The following is a 17192-nucleotide window of genomic DNA, read 5'->3' on the forward strand; positions in this document are numbered from 1 at the left end:
AGGGCAGATTGGCAGAGGACCTGGGGTTTTTTCTCCTTCCTCTGCAGCATAGGGCACGGGTCACTTGCTGGAGGATTCTCTGCACCTTGAAGTCTTTAAACCATGATTTGAGGACTTCAACAGCTCAGATATAGGTCAGGGTTTGTAACAGGAGGGAGTGGGTGTGATTCTGTGGCCTGCATTGTGTAGGAGGTCAGACTAGATGACCATAATGGTCCTTTCTGACCTTAAAGTCTATGATTCTATGAAAGAGCTCCACCAGGGAGCACACCTCCTGTACGAACCTCTGCGGGGGGGTCAGGAGCACCCCCTGCCATTCCTAAATGGCACCCCATGTCCATTGGGGAAGGCTGTGAAAGGAGAGTTATCGGCAGCCTTGTGGGCAATGGGAAGGTGTGTGTGTGTGGAGGGGGGGATACACAAGTCTTTCCCCGTCACTTCCCAATTGTGTGATCCTTGTAATTTTCCAGTCAATAGAATTAATTCTGCTTTCCACAATTCCTTCACTGCGCATTGCCCAGACATTCAGGCTTTAGCAGGTTCTTTTGTATTTGGTTAGAGCCGCATTCCCAGAACAGAAACATGTTTCTTCTCCTCTGAATTATCTTAAGAGGCACGTGCTTTAGTGACAGGCGCCTGACCCTAGCCATGGCCTTTACCACCCACCCGTCCACATCAGCAGATCACTGCCTGGTTAATGAGCAGGTGAGACTGGCTCCAGGAGAGAAGCTGGATGAAATTGAATATACAAAAACCTGTAGGAGAACACTTCAACCTCCTTGGCCACACAATAGCAGATGTAAAGGTAGCCATCTTACAGCAAAAAAACTTCAGGACCAGACTCCAAAGAGAAACTGCTGAGCTCCAGTTCATTTGCAAATTTGACACCATCAGCTCAGGATTAAACAAAGACTGTGAATGGCTAGCCAACTACAGAAGCAGTTTCTCCTTCCTTGGTGTTCACACCTCACCTGCTAGCAGAGGACCTCACCCTCCCTGATTGAATTAACCTCGTTATCTCCATACTGATCCTTGCCTGCATATTCATACCTGCCTCTGGAAATTTCCATTACATGCATCTGATGAAGTGGGCATTCACCCACGAAAGCTTATGCTCCAATACATCTGTTAGTCTTAAAGGTGCCACAGGACCCTCGGTTGCTTTTCACAGAATAGGCTCCTGTCTAGTCTGGGCTCAATTCTTTCCCCTGGTACAGTCCTTGTTCCAGCTCAGGTGGTAACTAGGGGATTTCTCATGACTGCATCCTCCTTTATCCTGTTCCACCCCCTTTTATGGTTTTGGCACCAGGCGGGAATCTTTTGTCTCTTTGAGTCCCCCCCACACACTTTTAAATGGAAAAGCACCAGGTTTAAGATGGATTCCAGCACCAGGTGACATGGTCACATGTTCTGTGAGACCCCAAGCCTTCATTTTTCCCAGCCTGTCTCACAGGAAGGCTTGCAAGTAAACAGAGTCATTTACAACCAATTGTCCTGGTTAATGGGAGCCATCAAGATTCCAAACCACCATTAATGGCCCACACTTTGCATAATTACAATAGGACCACAGAGTTATATTTCATACTTCTAGTTTCAGATACAAGAGTCATATATTCATACAAATAGGATGACCACACTCAATAGATTATAAGCTTTGTAATTTTACCTTACAAGAGAGGTTTTGCATGAAGCATATTCCAGTTACATTATATTCACACTCATTAGCATATTTTCATAAAATCATATGGAGTGCAACTCATACTGACCACTAAGAGTGATTGTCTTCAACCCTGAAGCATGAGGATTTATAACCATTCCAAAAAGCCATGTTCATTGGGAAATGCCCAATATTCATCAGAAGCAAAATCCATCACGCTGTCATCCTCACCCCAGGGAAACGAACAGGTCATTTATTGCCTTCTGCCCGGACACAGAATTTGCAGATCTTATTTCAAAAGATGCTTTATTTGAATTTACTAAAATCAACTAGAGAAATGAGCGCATTTAGATTTGGATTCAAGGGTGATTATGCCACTGGCATCCGTTGATCAGAAGCGATCTCTGTTGGGAGAGCAGAGGTGTCCAGAGCAGGGCTCACACCTTTCATTTAATATCAAATGTCATCGTTCTGTCTCCTCCTGGCTCTGGAGCTGTCACCTGAAAAGGACAGAAGGACAGACCTTCAGCGCCACTTTACTAGCTAGGCAGCGAGATGGCAGAAAAGGACCTAGGGGTTAGGGTGGATCATAAATTGAATATGAGTTGACAGCACGGTGAGGTTGTGAAAAAGGCAAATAAAATTCTGAGGTCTATTAATGGGAGCATCGTATGTCAGACATGGGAGGTCATTGTCCTGCTGTAGTTGGCATTGGTGAGGTCTCAGCTGGAGGACAGTGTACAGTTTCGGGTACTGCACTTTAAGAAAGATGTGGGCAAACTGCAGAGAGTCCGGAGAAGAGCAATTAAAATGATCAGAGGTTTAGAAAACCTGACCTAGGAGGGGAGGTTGAAAAAATTGGGCAGGTTGACTCTTGAGGAGAGAAGGCTGAGGGGGGAACCTGATAACAATCTTCAAATATGCAAAAGGTTGCTAGAAAGAGGATGGAGAACAATTGTTCTCCACGGCCACCGAGGGACAGACAAGGAGGAATTGGCTGAGTTTGCAGCTAGGGAGAGTTAGGTTAGATACTAGGAAAAACTTGCTAGCTCTACGGATAATTCGGCTCTGGAGCAGGTTACCTAGGGAAGGTTGTGGCATCCCTGTCATTGGAGGTTGGACAAACATCTGTCAGGGATGTTTTAGGTATATTTGGTCCTGCCTCAGCATGGGGTGGGGTGGGGCTGGGCGCTTCAGGTCCCTTTCAGACCTATATCACATGATTCCATAGTTGGGTACTTGGTGGATGTGTATGGGAATGGCTGGATGGGTGACTGTGGATAGGGATGTATGAGTGGGTGGATGGATACGCATGGGAATGTATGGATGGGTGTGTATGGGGAAGGATGGATGGACGCACGTGTGATAGATGGATGGACACAGAGTCACCAGATTGGGGCCCTGTTGTGCTGTGCGCTGCCCAGACACAGAGTCACGGAGATCAGGGGCCCCTTGCACTGGGTGCTGCAGATGGTCCCTGCCTGGAAGAGTTCTCAGTGTAAATAGACAAAAGAAGGAGGATCTCCCTGTGACGTTGCACTCCATATGGTTTATGGAAATATGCCTATGAATATGACATAACTGGAATATGCTTTATGCTAAATACCCCTTGTATGGTGTCATTAGAAAGCTTGTCATCTACTAAGTGTGTTCATCCTATTTGTTTGCATGTATTATTTCTATAGCTGGAGTTAGGAAAATAAGATATAAACTTGTATCACTGATGTAAACATATTAAGTGGAGGCCATTAAGGATGCTCCAGAAACAATCAGTTGTAAATGGCCTTAGTTATTTGAAAGCCTTCCTGTGTACGTGTGGGCCAGCCCATGGGGAATGGAGACTAGAGGGTCTTACTAGAGGATAATAAAATCCATGTTAAATCTGGTACTTTTCCATTTAGAAGGAGGAGTGGGGACCCAGAGAGACAAAAGATTCCTACCTTTTGCCAAAGCTATAAAAGGGGGTGGAGGAGGACAAAAGAGGCTGCCACTCATGCAAAACCCCCTGCTTACCACCTGAGGTGTCTGCTGGAACTAATAAGGACTGTACCAGGGGAAAGGATTGGGCCAAGACTAGGAAGGAGTCTAGTCTGTGAAAGAAGCTTATTGGAACATCTCTGAGGGTGAGATATTACCTGTAATCAGTTTTTTAATGTATTAGGCTTAGTCTTGTGTGGTTTTGCTTATTTTGCTTGGTGACTTACTTTGTTCTATTACTTGAAACCACCTAAATCCTACTTTTTATACTTAATAAAATCATTTTTTGTTCATTATTAAATGCAGAGTAAGTGATTAATACCTGGGGGAGCAAACAGCTGTGCATATCTCTCTACCAGTGTTATAGAGGGTGAACAATTTACTAATTTACCCTGTATAAGCTTTATACAGAGTAAAATGGATTTATTTGGGGTTTGGATCCCATTGGGAGCTGGGTGTCTGGGTGCTGGAGACAAGTACCTGCTGAGCTGTTTTCAGTTAAGTCTGAAGCTTTGGGGGTGTGGCCCAGACCCTGGGTCTTTGTTGCAGCAGGCAGGCATGTCTGGCTCAACAAGTCAGGGTTCTGGAAGTCCCAAGCTGGCAGGGAAAATGGGCTCAGAGGTAATTTCAGCACATCAGGTGACAGTCCCAAGGGGATCTCTGTGACCAAACCCATCACACGCACCCCTGGTCCAGATGGGGATGCTATCAACAGAGACCACCCCATTGCCCTGTCCTACCTGTCTCAGGCAGGGCAGTAGCTCCACTGATGGTCCCTGTCATAGTTGTCTGTGGTGGAACACCAGAACTTTCCCTTGGCCTCTGCCAGGTTGGTGCAGGTGCGGAATTTAAACTTCTTGTAGATGAAGGGGAAGACACAGGGCTTGTCATAGTCTGCAGCCAAACACACCACCAGCAGGTGAGAACCATGGCCAGAATCACAGGCAGCACATAGCAAATGCAGGCGACATCAGACTGGAAGCAAACACTTTGTTAGATAGTTCCCCATGCAGCTTAGGGCTACGGGAGAGAGTGCAGCCCTGTGACGGGGTGCCAGGCAGAGCAACGAGAGACTTGGATACTATGCCTGGCTCTGCTGGGTGACCTTTAGCTAGGCACGGCCCAGCTCCGTGCCTCAGTTTACCCAGTTCTGCAACATGGGGCTAACGACCCAAAGATGCCAAGGGGAAAGGCAAAAAATGTCTCTGCTGTTCGGGGTTATGTATGCGAAATTTGTTAGGTGGTTTGTGGGTCCGTGGGAAGTCTATTTAGCCAGTTTATACAGGCACAGGTGGTTAGACACAGCCACACCTCAGATGTGTTTTTGGGTACATCCTCTGTGGTTATTACATGCATTAGTCAAGGCCTCTAGATACTAGTGTGAGATCTGGGATCCTTTTTGCTGGGCACTGCCCAGGTAAACAGTTGCTGAGATTGGGGCACTGAGTGCCACCCAGACACAGAGTCACTGAGATCAGGACCCCGTCACACTGGGCGCTGCTCAGACACAGAGTCACTGAGATTGGGGCCCCATCATGCCGGGCACTGCCCAGACACAAAATCAGGGTTGTGCGAGGCGCTGCCCAGACAGACAGAGACCGACAGGCCCTGTCTCAAAGTGCTGCCAATCTAAACAGCCAGCAGAAGGAGCCCCACCGCTCCAGGGCGATTTGGGGGATGGTTCTAAGAACTGCTGAACAGCTGCTACCCATGAACTTCAGCTTGCTCAGCTTTTCCTAAAGGGCGGAGGGTGGGGACCAAAAAACCAACCAACCTGCTCTTAAGTGACTCACCCAAAGAGTCTATGACAGAGCCAGGAATTGAACCAGACCTCGTTGAGCCAAACACCTTAACCGCAAGGTTCAGCTTCCTCCATCCCCTGTCCTACCTGGCTTGGAGCAGTAAGTCCACTTCTTGTCCACGTCGTAATTCCCGGTGGTGCTGCACCACAGTTTTCCCGAGCTCTCTCCGTCGCTGGTGCAGGTGTAGTACACTTTCTTCTTATAGATGAAGGGGAATGCACAGCTCTTTCCTACTGCGTTCCCACCCAGGGCTAGGGAGGCAAAGGGAGGTGGTTATAGACACCACCAACACACCCACCTGCCTATGGTATAACGGCTCCCGCATCCCACTATGACCTGGCCACCCATCACCAACAGCCAAGAAATCTCAGGTAGGCGTTCATAGATCCCAAGGCCAGAAGGGACCATTGTGATCATCTAGTCTGACCTTTAGAACTCAGGCCAGTGAATTTCCCCTGGTTCGCTCTGTGTTAAACCCAATAACTTGGGTTTCACTCAAGTATCTTCTAGAACAGCATCCGGTCTGGATTTGAAGACATCATCATGGCCAAAGCATCTTCCAGGAGGGCCAACAGGAACCTGGCTTCCCAAAACCCACTGACTCTATCGGTTCTGGGTCTGATTCTATGGCTGCTCCTAGACCCTGGCCTTGAACCTTTCCTGAAGGAATCCTTAGAGGCTCATTTAGCTGCTGGGAGGGGTGTGTTGTAATCCACTATCCCATCCACCAATCAGATAGACTCCCACTGCCCAACTCCCATTGGTATCAAAGTTTCACAACTCCTCATTGGCTCAGGGGCACAGCAGAGATGTGATGAGATCATACAGGAGATCTGGAGGCCCCTGGACAACTCGGTAAACAGAGGTGGATGAAATTTTTCAGATGAATTTTTTTTGGCAAAAAGTACAGATTCAGTGAAGCCAAAATGTGTTGTGAATTTGTGCCAGTTTTGTGGGATTGTTCATGTCGGAAAAATGATCAAAAATTCAGAAAAAGTCAATTCTTCAATTTGAAACAACTTCTGCTTTCAAAATCCCCTATTTTATTAAAACCAAAATTTAGAAAGTTTAAAAAATGCTCAAAATTGAAATGAAATGTTTCATTTGACCCAAAGGGATTTTTTTCCCCTTAAATTTTCAGTTCAATGAAAATTTAAAACAAATCATCTTTGGGATCCAGCCAAAACAATTTTGTTTCCTGATTTTTTACTTCACGAAAAGTATCAATGAAAATTTCAGTTCCAGGATCCACCCAAAATGTTTTTTTCCCTGATCTTACAAATGATGGAAAATTTCGAACAAGCTTGTTTCTGGGATCCTCCCAAAACACATTGCCCCAATATTTTTGATTAATTAAAAACTGTGAAATATTTCATTTTCTGGACAACCCGAGACAAATGTTTTTCTAATTTTTTGACACACTGAAAATTTCAGAAATTTCTTTTTAGGAACGCAGTCTAAACCATTTTTATGACTTTGCAATGCAATGACAATTTTTAAAAAAATTAACTTTCATGATCTACCTGAAATGATTTCCCTCCCCGATTTTTTGATTCAATGACAATTTCAAAAAATTCATTTTCATGGCAATCCACGACAAGCTCCTCCCCCCACCCCGATTTTTCAGAATCACCAGCAAACCACAAATTAGTTATTTTCCCGGCTGTATGGGAAAAGCCAGAGTCAGATCTGCCCCAGAGGGAATATACGAAGAGACTGGATACATTACTGATATCTGGACAGTAGCTCCACAGCTTATCCTGGTTGTAGTTCTGGGTTGTGGCGCACCAGAAATTTCCCATCTTGCCTCCAGCATTCGTGCAGCTGTGAAATAGCTTGGTTTTGTAGATGAAAGGAAATATGCAGCGCTGACCATTCGAGTTCCCCCCATAGGCTACAAAGGCAACGAGTAAATCAGAGTGAACAGCAGGAATGCCAAAGAGAGCGACCGTCGTGGCCGTTTTCTTAGCAAAAAAGAAAAGCCGGGGTAGGTGTGTCTCATCTCACTGCTGTGGCGAAAGCCAAAGATAATTTTGTATAGTGGGTGAATGGCATTGCGCCTAGGAGCATGGGATCACCCCAGGGCCCATCTAGTCTGCCATCCTGTCTCTGACGGCCGCATCACAAGGAGGTGCCAGGCAATCTGGCTGCACCGGGGAAGCCATTTGTAGCATGCAGCCCCTCCAGCGAGCTCAATTTGACCCGCAAGACTGGGTGACAGCATTCCCTGTGTTAGAGCTCCACGTACCGGCATGTCCTCCACAAACCCTTTCCCCCTGTGCCGACACGGAGCGCTCTGGTCATGGCCGGGACTCACCCTTGCTAAAGCAGAAGCGCCAGAGATGGTCTTTGTCGTAGTTGGAAGTGGTAGCACACCAGGGCCGTCCCATCTGATCATCGACTGCCGTACAGTTCTGGTAGGTCTTGCCCTTATAGATGAAAGGGAAGACGCAAGGGGAGCTGTCTGAATTTCCCCCTGCAGCTGGTGGAGAAAGAGGCAAGGGAGGAAAGGGTTAAAAACAGGGCAGAAGGCAGGACTCAGGGCAGGCGATTTTCTGGGAGAACTGGGCGTGAATTTTCCCAACAAAATGATTTTTTTAAGTGGAAAAAATGCCAATTCATGGGAATCGAAAGTGTTTGGGCCTTTTGATGAATGTTGCTGGTTTTGATGCATTTCCCGACTTGAAGATGAATCAGCTCTCCCCTGACATCTAGTGGTGAGCCGTGGAAGAGCACTTCAGGAGCTGATCTCACTTGCATGGACACACCCACCCTGCCTAGGTGCTCAGCATGATGGGATTGCTGGCCCAATGATCACTTTTGGCTGGTGTGGGATCCCCAGCCTCCTTGTTATTGGGGCAGGAGTAATAAAGTGCTGTTAGCCTTGTGTGAACTGAGGGCAGCAGAACTGTACCAGGCATACCCCAATGGAGGGACTCATCCTCAACTCAATGGCACTTGCCAGGCAGGGGCCATGGGTGCCAAAGCACAGTGAACTGAGAGAGAGTGGGGACAGATGCTTCTGTGGGGCTGGGGCCTGGCCCATGGGCTGCAGATACTCCTTGACCTGTCCTCTCTCCACTATGTGATAACAGAGCTACTTTAAACTCAATTGAGAGTCTTGTTACATGATGCAGAGCTGAAATCACTGACACCTAGGCCTAAGTATTAGACCTGTTTTGGGATAGTATCTCTATTGCAAGAGACAGACCCATGTGCACCAGTAGTGAGGCTCCCCCCCTAACAGCTGAAATCACTGAGAGCTATGTTAAGTGATGGACCCTGAAGACTTCTTAGCGAGTGGCCAGCAGGGCAGCTGGTGGAGAGGTCCAGAGCAGAGCCCTGTGGGGAGTGAGTGCCTGAGCAGTGGAGCAAGTAAGATGCCTCCTTACCCACCCTCCCTCCACTCAGGGTGGGAGGTGAACTCTGCAGATGAGCCTCTGAACTCTAGGTCTTCACTGGCCAAGGACAGCAACTGTGAATGGGGTGCAGAGAAGGGATGGGCATGTTAAAGGAACTTTTGGTTGCTGGATTTAAGACCCTCAGGGGAAAAGGACACTGCCCAACTTACTGGGGTGGGTCTTTTGCTCATGGTTTATGTTTATGAACCCTATTTGGGGTGTTTTCCCAAATTAACGTAGAGTTACTTCCCTCCTTTTATTAAAAGTTTCTTTTCTCCACTCAGACTCTGCTTGTGAGAGGGGAAGTTTTGCCTCTTAGGGGCGCCCAGGGGGTGGTGTGTAATTTGTCCCAGGTCACTGGGTGGGGGCTCGAGCTGGTTCTGTGTTGTATTGTTGAAAAGGAACCCCTAGATACTGAACCTGGCCCTTGTTACTGCCAGCTCTGACTGGCAGAAGGGTTACAGAAATTTAAGCTAATTAGAGTAAAAAAAAAAAAATGAAAAAAAAAGGTTGAAATGGAAACAGAAAGTTTCAAAACAAAACTTTTTAACTGAGCTGAACTGAAAGAGTTTGGCTTTTCAGTTCATGAATATTTTCGAGGTTTCATTTTTTCCCCCTCTAATCTCAGAGGGGAAAAATATTGAATTCCCAAAAATATTTCTAGGCTAGGGAAAAGATCCAAGGTGTCGATCGGCAGCACTGGGCAAAATTTTGGTTTGGTTCAGTACGGGCACAGGACCTATATACAAATGAATGCTTCTTGTCCACTCATTTTGCTTGACTGTTCAGATACCACAGTAATGGAGACACTAAAAACTCCCAGAATAGAATAGAGCATTGCCCAGACACACAGTCACTGAGATTGGGCCCCGTCATGCCAGGTGCTGCCTAGACACAGAGGTAAAACCAGGAATAGAACCCATGTGTCCAGATTCCCTCTCCTGTGCTCTCTCCATTGGGCCACGGCCCCCATAGTCTGCACATACCAGCTGCAAAGCAAACCCACCCCTTAAGCCTCCCCTGGCCCCACATACCTGCTGTGCCGCAGTACCTCCATTTATGGTTCGCTTCATAGTTGCTTGTGGTGGCACACCAGGGCCGCTTGCTGTCATCCATGGTACAAGCCGAGTACCTCCTGCCTTTGTAGCTGAATGGGAACGTACAGGGATCCTCCGAGTTCCCGCCAAGCACTGGGAGAGATGGGGCAGGAGAGAGAGATGGGATGCGGGAGACAGAAGAGACAGAGAGCATGCTGGGTAATGTGGCTCACACTCTAATCAGAATCACCACAAGTTGAGCCCGTTTCCAGGTAAATAAACCCCCTCACCTCCCTGAGCCTCCCAGCAGCGTGACCATTGCCCCCCAACCACCTCAGGGTAGTGCAGGGAATGGGAGACTGGGTTATGGGGCACTGGCAGAGCTGTGTGGGGGGTGAGCCCAGGGCTGGGCTAGCAGGGGCTGCGGGGCAAGAGTGGAGGGCACCAGCAGGGCTGGGTGTGTGTGGGGCACATTGGGCATGGCCATGTCCCCTGCCATTGCCCCCTGGCCGGGGAGTCTCCGGAGGCACTGTACTTGTGTCGGGACAGTAGCTCCAGCGCTGGTCCGTGTCGTAGTTTGCCGTGGTGGCGCACCAGGGTAGGTGGCTCTGCAACCTGGTGCAGGCATGGAAGATGTGGTTCTTGTACACGAAAGGGAAGAAGCAGGGCTGGCCGCCCGAGTTCCCACCGTAGGCTGGGGGGAGACACAGACAGGGACCATCAGGGGGTGGGGTGCACTGTGGGCAGCGCAGAGGGGTGCGGACCCCTCAGCCCAGCCTGGACAGAGCCTGGAGCGGAGGTAAGGCCCACCAGAGATGGGGACTCTGCTGCCACCCTGCAAGAGTCTGATGCATAGACAGACAGACAGACAGATTGGGCTAGACAGACAGACCAACTGGGTGAGTCTGCCCTGCCCAGCTCTGGAGACGTCGCTGGGGCAGGTGTCAGGAAGATGGTGGCCGAGCGCCTGGATATTGGCCAGACCTGCCAGCTCTGGGCATGTGGGATAACAAATGGGGAACATAACTCTCCTCTGTGCTGCCCGGTGCTGCCCCCCATCCCCATCCCGTCCCCGGACTACCCTCTGTCTCTGAACCATGCCCCAACTACCCCCGTCCCCATCCCATCCTTCGGCTGCCTCTGGCCCATCCCCATCCCCCGGCTTCCCTCCCGTCCCATCCCCGGGCTGTCCCCACATCCTGTCCTGTCCTGCCTCTGGGCGCTCACCCTTCTCAGAGCAGAACCTGTAGGCCTTGTCCCGGTCGTAGTTGGCGGTGGTGGCGCACCAGAGCCGGCTGCTGTCCTCGGTTGTGCAGGCCGTGTAGACCTTGCCCTTGTAGGTGAAGGGGAAGACGCAGGGGGCAGGGTCCGCACCTGGCCATGAACAAGGGGCAGAGATCAGAAAAGGGGGCAACGGCTGCCAGGGGGCCCCTCCAAGCCTAGCAGGGAGAGCCCCGGGCCGGGGGTCAGGACACCTGGGTTCTAGCCACGGCTCAGGTTGGGAAGGGGACATCCTGGTTTGAGCAGGGGGGCTGGGAGCCAAAACTCCTGGGTTCTCTCTCTGGCTCAGGGAGGGGAGGGGGTCTGGGGAGCAGGGGCGGGTCTGGTGATGGACTCCTGCTGTCCATCTCCGATCTCCTGCCAGGCTGGTATGTCTCGCACCACTTCACAAAACACACTGTGCTACTCTACACAATGACAGCATGTCCCACAGCACACACTGCACTACACACGCACACTGCCACACAGCATCCACTACGCCACAACCTCCACACCACGATACTAGCCAACAATACACAACACACAGTGAATTACACTCCACAACAAAACAGTCCCCTGAACAGCACCGTACAGCTCCACAACATGGTCTCTTATACTTTACACCACACAACGACAGACTGCTCCTCGGCACACACTCTTCTACACTGTACACCAACACACTGCTGCAGAGCCACACAATCTACTCCACTACAACACACTGCTCCACAACACAGACTCTATTACACTACACAACACACTGCTCCACAACATGCACTCTACTACATAACACAACAGCCGGCTCCACAACACAACACACAGTTATTAAACTGCACAACAAAACAGTCCCCTGAACAGCACCATATGGCTCTACTGCACAACACGCTGCTTCACAATGTAGTCTGTTACACTTCACACCACATAGCTACGCAACAACAGACTGCTCCTCAGTGCATTCTTCGACACTGCACATCAACACTCTGCTGCAGAGCCATACAATCTACTACACCCACCACGCACTGCTCCACAACACAGACTCTACCACACTACTGCTCCACAACATGCATTCTACTACACAACACAACATGCACTCCATTGCACAAGAACACACTGATCCACACCACACCACTCCCCAACATGCACTCTACTGCACTACAACACAACACACACTCTAATACACTACACAACACCACACTGATCCACAACACAACAACATACTGCTCCACAACATGCACTCTACGCCACTACACAACACACCACTTCAGAACAGGCACTCCATTACAACACACTGCTCCACAACATGTACTTGACTACACAACACAGCACACTGCTCCACGGCACACACACTCTACTACACACCAACACCCTGCTGCACAGCCACACACTCTACTACACTACACACCAACACACACCGACCCGAGACAGCCCCTGCCTCCCTTACCCTGGGTCCCCTCGCAGAGCAGTGCCAGGGCCCAGGCCAGGGCACACGTGGCTGTGGGTGAAGCCATTGTCCCGTCCACACTGCCCCAGCCCTGAAGCCCCAGCCTCATATATACAGCCTCCCTTGCGGGCTCCTCCCCTTGGCTGCGCCCCAGAATATTTCCTGCTCGACAGATGGCTTGCCACCTCACCACCCTGCCATGCCCATGGCATATCATGAACCCTCTGCTTCCTGAAACCTGAGCTCCCTGGGTGCCAGGACTTGCCCCACCCTCCCGGCTTAGGAACATCCTACACACCTCAGTCTTTGGTCATGACTGTTGTAGTCCAGGGGTCCACCTTACCTCGGCTTTGCATTGTAGTCTGCTTGATTATATCCAGCAGTATATAGACAGGCTTGGCTCCTGTAAGCCATTGGCTTCAGCAGCTAGCATGAGGCTTGAGGCCTACGAACTTTGGCATAGATAAACTTAGGTAACCAATAAGTTTTGGGGAACTGGAAGAATGTAAGGGGGGATAATGACATCAGCCAACCACAGAAACATGAACCGACACCAGCTTCTGGAAGGTTTTGGACAGAACATCCGACCACAAGATTGCCATGAGAGGGGAGATTGCCACCCCAGCAACCTGGCCAGACTGAGGTCAGCTGCCCCTGAGCCACTTGCTCCTCTCCCCTTGGGGTGTACCTGGATCCATGGGGGTCCTCCATTTCCTCAGGGTAGAAGGCCAGTGGCAGGCCCAGCGACTCCTCAGTGCCTTGGTCAGCAGGTGGCTCCAGAAGCTCTGGCCAGTCCTCGGTTCGGCAAGGTTCTGCAGTGCAATTCTGACAGCAATTCTGGGCCCCAGGGCAGAACAATCCATGGACCCCCTAGAAAGGGATGGCTGATGGTTTAGACACTACTTTTTATCCTATTGATAACACATTAGAACCCACTATACATAAGTTGTGGCATTGCTTGATGTAGTTAACTTTTTTTTTCCAGTTACAGCACCAGTATTAAACAAATTGTGAGCCTAAATATAAGATGTGGAATTTGTTATTTTTAATTATATATTTAAATTAAATAAATACATTATGGAATGAAATTGGAGAGAGTCCAGCGGAAGGCAACAAAAACGATTAGGGGGCTGGGGCACATGTCTTATAAGGTGAGGCTGAGGGAACTGGGGTTATTTAGTCTGCAGAAGAGAAGAGTGAGGGGAGATTTGAAAGCAGCCTTCAGCTACCTGAAGGGGGGTTCCAAAGAGGATGGAGCTCGGCTGTTCAGAGGTGGCAGATGACAGAACAAGAAGCAATAGTCTCAAGTTGCAGTGGGAGAGGTCTAGGTTGGATATTAGGAAAAACTATTTCACAAGGAGGGTAGTGAAGCACTGGAATGGGTTACCTAGGGAGATGGTGGAATCTCCATCCTTACTGGTTTTTAAGGCCTGGCTTGACAAAGCCCTGGCTGGGATGATTTAGTTGGGGATTGGTCCTGCTTTGAGTTGGATTAGATACCTCCTGAGGTCTCTTCCAACCTTTATTTTCTATGATTCTATGAAATTAAATAATATATAAAACATTTAAATAAGCACAAAGTACAAAGTAAGAAAACACCTAAAGTATCAAGTCGGCTAATTACACATGAATCACGATTGGGTGTTGAATCTAAAGATAATGAAAAAACTGATATACAAGATTTAACTGAATATGAACAAAGATCTTGCTCAATAGCAAGAAGAGCAAGACCTTTAAGTCTTTCTTGTCTGATTGTTGCTCTTTGTACACCTTTGATTTGTTTCATTTTGCTAAAAGATCTTTCTGCTTCAGAAACAGTGACAGGTATGGTGCAGAATATCTGCAGAACTATGGTGACATTAGGAAAAAGACATTCCAATATAAGCTCATGAATTTTATTTAACAGCTCTAGTGGTTTGAGAGGTGCACTTCCAAAGTTTGCCTTATAAATTGCCCTTGGGTGTTTCACCTCATCGATGATGTCCGTGCATACATCGTTGTCATAGTCTCTGCAAAAAGCAGAACACAAGCTTTCAATCTGAGTATCAGTGAATTCCAAATATGACAACAGAAAGCTGAAATAATTATTGATATCTCTGGCTATGACAAACCGCTGTGTCAACCCCCTGATTACAGTCAACAAGCTTGTAAAAAACATTCACTTTAAAATCTCTCTCTTCATTCTCTTCTCCCAGTTGGACTTCTGGAGTTTCATCGTGAAACAGTTTTCTCTTTTTTGTGCATTTCTCAGGGATTTTAGTTTTGTTTGGCAGGTCTGTTGACATGGTTCGGCTGCATGCTTTGTTAGGGGGCTTATTTCTTCACCTCTCACTTCCCTGGTCCTTCTCGCATGAACAGAGAGCAACAATACCTGAAGTCCAAAGGTGCAAACAATTCAATGTTTATTGGGGTGAACTTCCAGCAAGCATGATTCCAGTTTCCTTCCTTAGTGTCCCCCTTCCCAGCTCTGACACCACAGAGCCTTGCCTGTGTCCCTGTTCCTGTTCCCATCCCCTGTTCCCATTCCCCCCTTAGCAAAACATGATCCCAATTCCACCCCTATTCCCTGTTCCCATTCCCCCCTTACTTCCTGATTGACTGCAGACTATATAGTAAAACTTGAGTTCTGCTTAGCTATACCTTAACCAATCATTTTACTAAAATTTAACTAACCAATCCTAACGTACTGTAACATGGTTATTTAACCAGTTATATCCCACCACCTTAATTGGTTTACACCCAACAAAATTAATTATACAGCAGACAGAACAATTATAGAACCAGATAGAAATTATACAGACAAACAATAGGGAAGTGCAGGAGTACTTGTGGCACCTTAGAGACTAACAAATTTATTAGAGCATAAGCTTTCGTGGACTACAGCCCACTTCTTCGGATGCATATAGGGAAGTGGAGACTACAGTGATGGAACAATACAGAAATGAGGATTTCACATCCCAGCTATTGAGAAGTGAGTTCTTGCCAGACAGGATGCTATCAAACTAAGTTTCCTTTTACATCTTCTAGGCTCTTCCCTTTCTCTAGAGGTGATAGGAATATCGGGACAGGATTGTATTCCTAACAGCCCAATAGCACCTTATTTCCATGTGACTAGTTTGGAATGTGAGGAGGTGACCATAGGCTTCCCAGTTTATGGCTGGCCTCTGCTGCTTAGCTGAAGGCCTTAGCCTAAGAACCAGGGCTCAGACTGTCACAGTAAGAGAAGGCCCTTACACCAGCAGACAGTGATTTAAATTCTTTCTTTTATACACCTCTATAACTAGCTAAGTGATAAGAATACACCTAAATTCTTAAAGTATAGGCCTTTGCAAACAGGCCTGAATATCTATATCCTAACACGCTTGGCTTCCGATAAAAGAGTTTTCCACTTACCACGTAACTCTTTAAGCTCCTCTGTCAAGTTGTCAATGTTTTTGTACTTCCACATCAAGAGTTGCCTCTCTTGATTGAAGAACCTTATTGCATTGATCTATGGCAACCAATATTTTGAGTCATATTGTTGCCATCAAAGTACATTTAAATGACTGTATGTAGCGCTGAATTCCCTTTAGCTCTGTTTTGCACTCAGAAGACAGATTTAGTTCCTCGCACTTGATAAGTGCATGTTTTATTAGTGGCAAATGTTTTGCAATTGGTTTAACACTTTCCACATGAGCTGACCATCTAGTCCGAGACAGATTATACTATGAAAATCCAATCTTTGTTTGCAATATCTCCCACTGTTTAGGACGGTAAGCAAAAAAATTGTAGAGTTTTGTACAATCCCAAAAAAATGTGATTACACTCATCACAACACTCTGCTGCATTTGAGCCACACAAATTTAAGCTATGAGCTCCAAAATTAGAAATTTTAGTGAGAGGATTAATTTCGGTAATAATGGCTTGAGCACCATTATATTTGCCAGCCATATTCTAACCATTGTCATACCCCGACCCCTGCAGTCTAGCAATGGGATATTGTGTTTTTCCAGTACAGTTATAATCAGGATAGCAATAGCTTGTCCAGTTTTTTTGTTGCAGTCAACAAACTCCAGAAATCGTTCTTTGATAGCAAAACCTGTATTGCCATGTAAAACGTATTTTAGGATGATTGTAATTTGCTCCGTGTGAGAAGAATCAGCATCAACAAGCACAGCAAAATATTTAGATTGTCATCTTTCCGATAATATTACTTGAACTACTTTTGTGCTGCCTGCCTGGATAAACTCATTCTGACTGTCTGCAGAAAGATAATGACCTTGAAGTCATTTTCCATTGTCTTGAGATTGCCTCACTTTACTTACATGATCCTGAAGAACTGGACCGTATTTGGCAAGCAATTCAACAATTCCAAGAAAATTACCATGATGGCAGTCTCCAGTTGTGTTTGAAGTTCCCCTGAAAGCAAGTCCTCTCTGTGACATTCTATACTTTGGGGGAGTGTACTGTAACCCCCATATTCCTCATTGTCATATAATCATGATCTTACATATAAAGCATGCCTTGTAAGGTATCAGGGGAAAGGTTATGATCTGCTGAAAGTAATTTCTCTATCCATATGTGTGTATCATTAATGCATATGAAGTTATGAGAATTGTGTTGTATGGTTGTCACTTAAAC

At 47.4% G+C, this 17192-nt stretch overlaps 2 protein-coding genes across 2 annotated transcripts; both read right to left on the minus strand.

Annotated features, from left to right (window-relative positions):
• Window positions 1-1782: 1782 nt before the first annotated feature.
• Window positions 1783-8054, minus strand: LOC117887067 (72 kDa type IV collagenase-like). The gene is made up of 5 exons (XM_034789307.1): window positions 7754-8054; window positions 7166-7330; window positions 5523-5687; window positions 4375-4528; window positions 1783-2157 (listed from the first exon to the last, which is right to left on the minus strand). The coding sequence occupies exons 1-4, from the start codon at window positions 7824-7826 to the stop codon at window positions 4380-4382; spliced, it is 552 nt and encodes a 183-aa protein (XP_034645198.1). The 5' UTR covers window positions 7827-8054; the 3' UTR covers window positions 1783-2157; window positions 4375-4379.
• A 1636-nt stretch (window positions 8055-9690) lies between these two features.
• LOC117887116 (matrix metalloproteinase-9-like) lies at window positions 9691-12684 on the minus strand. The gene is made up of 5 exons (XM_034789357.1): window positions 12573-12684; window positions 11102-11248; window positions 10410-10568; window positions 9872-10027; window positions 9691-9725 (listed from the first exon to the last, which is right to left on the minus strand). The coding sequence occupies exons 1-5, from the start codon at window positions 12679-12681 to the stop codon at window positions 9691-9693; spliced, it is 606 nt and encodes a 201-aa protein (XP_034645248.1). The 5' UTR covers window positions 12682-12684.
• Window positions 12685-17192: the final 4508 nt, after the last annotated feature.

This window comes from Trachemys scripta, chromosome 14 (genome assembly GCF_013100865.1).
Source record: "Trachemys scripta elegans isolate TJP31775 chromosome 14, CAS_Tse_1.0, whole genome shotgun sequence".
Lineage (NCBI taxonomy): Eukaryota > Metazoa > Chordata > Testudines > Emydidae > Trachemys > Trachemys scripta.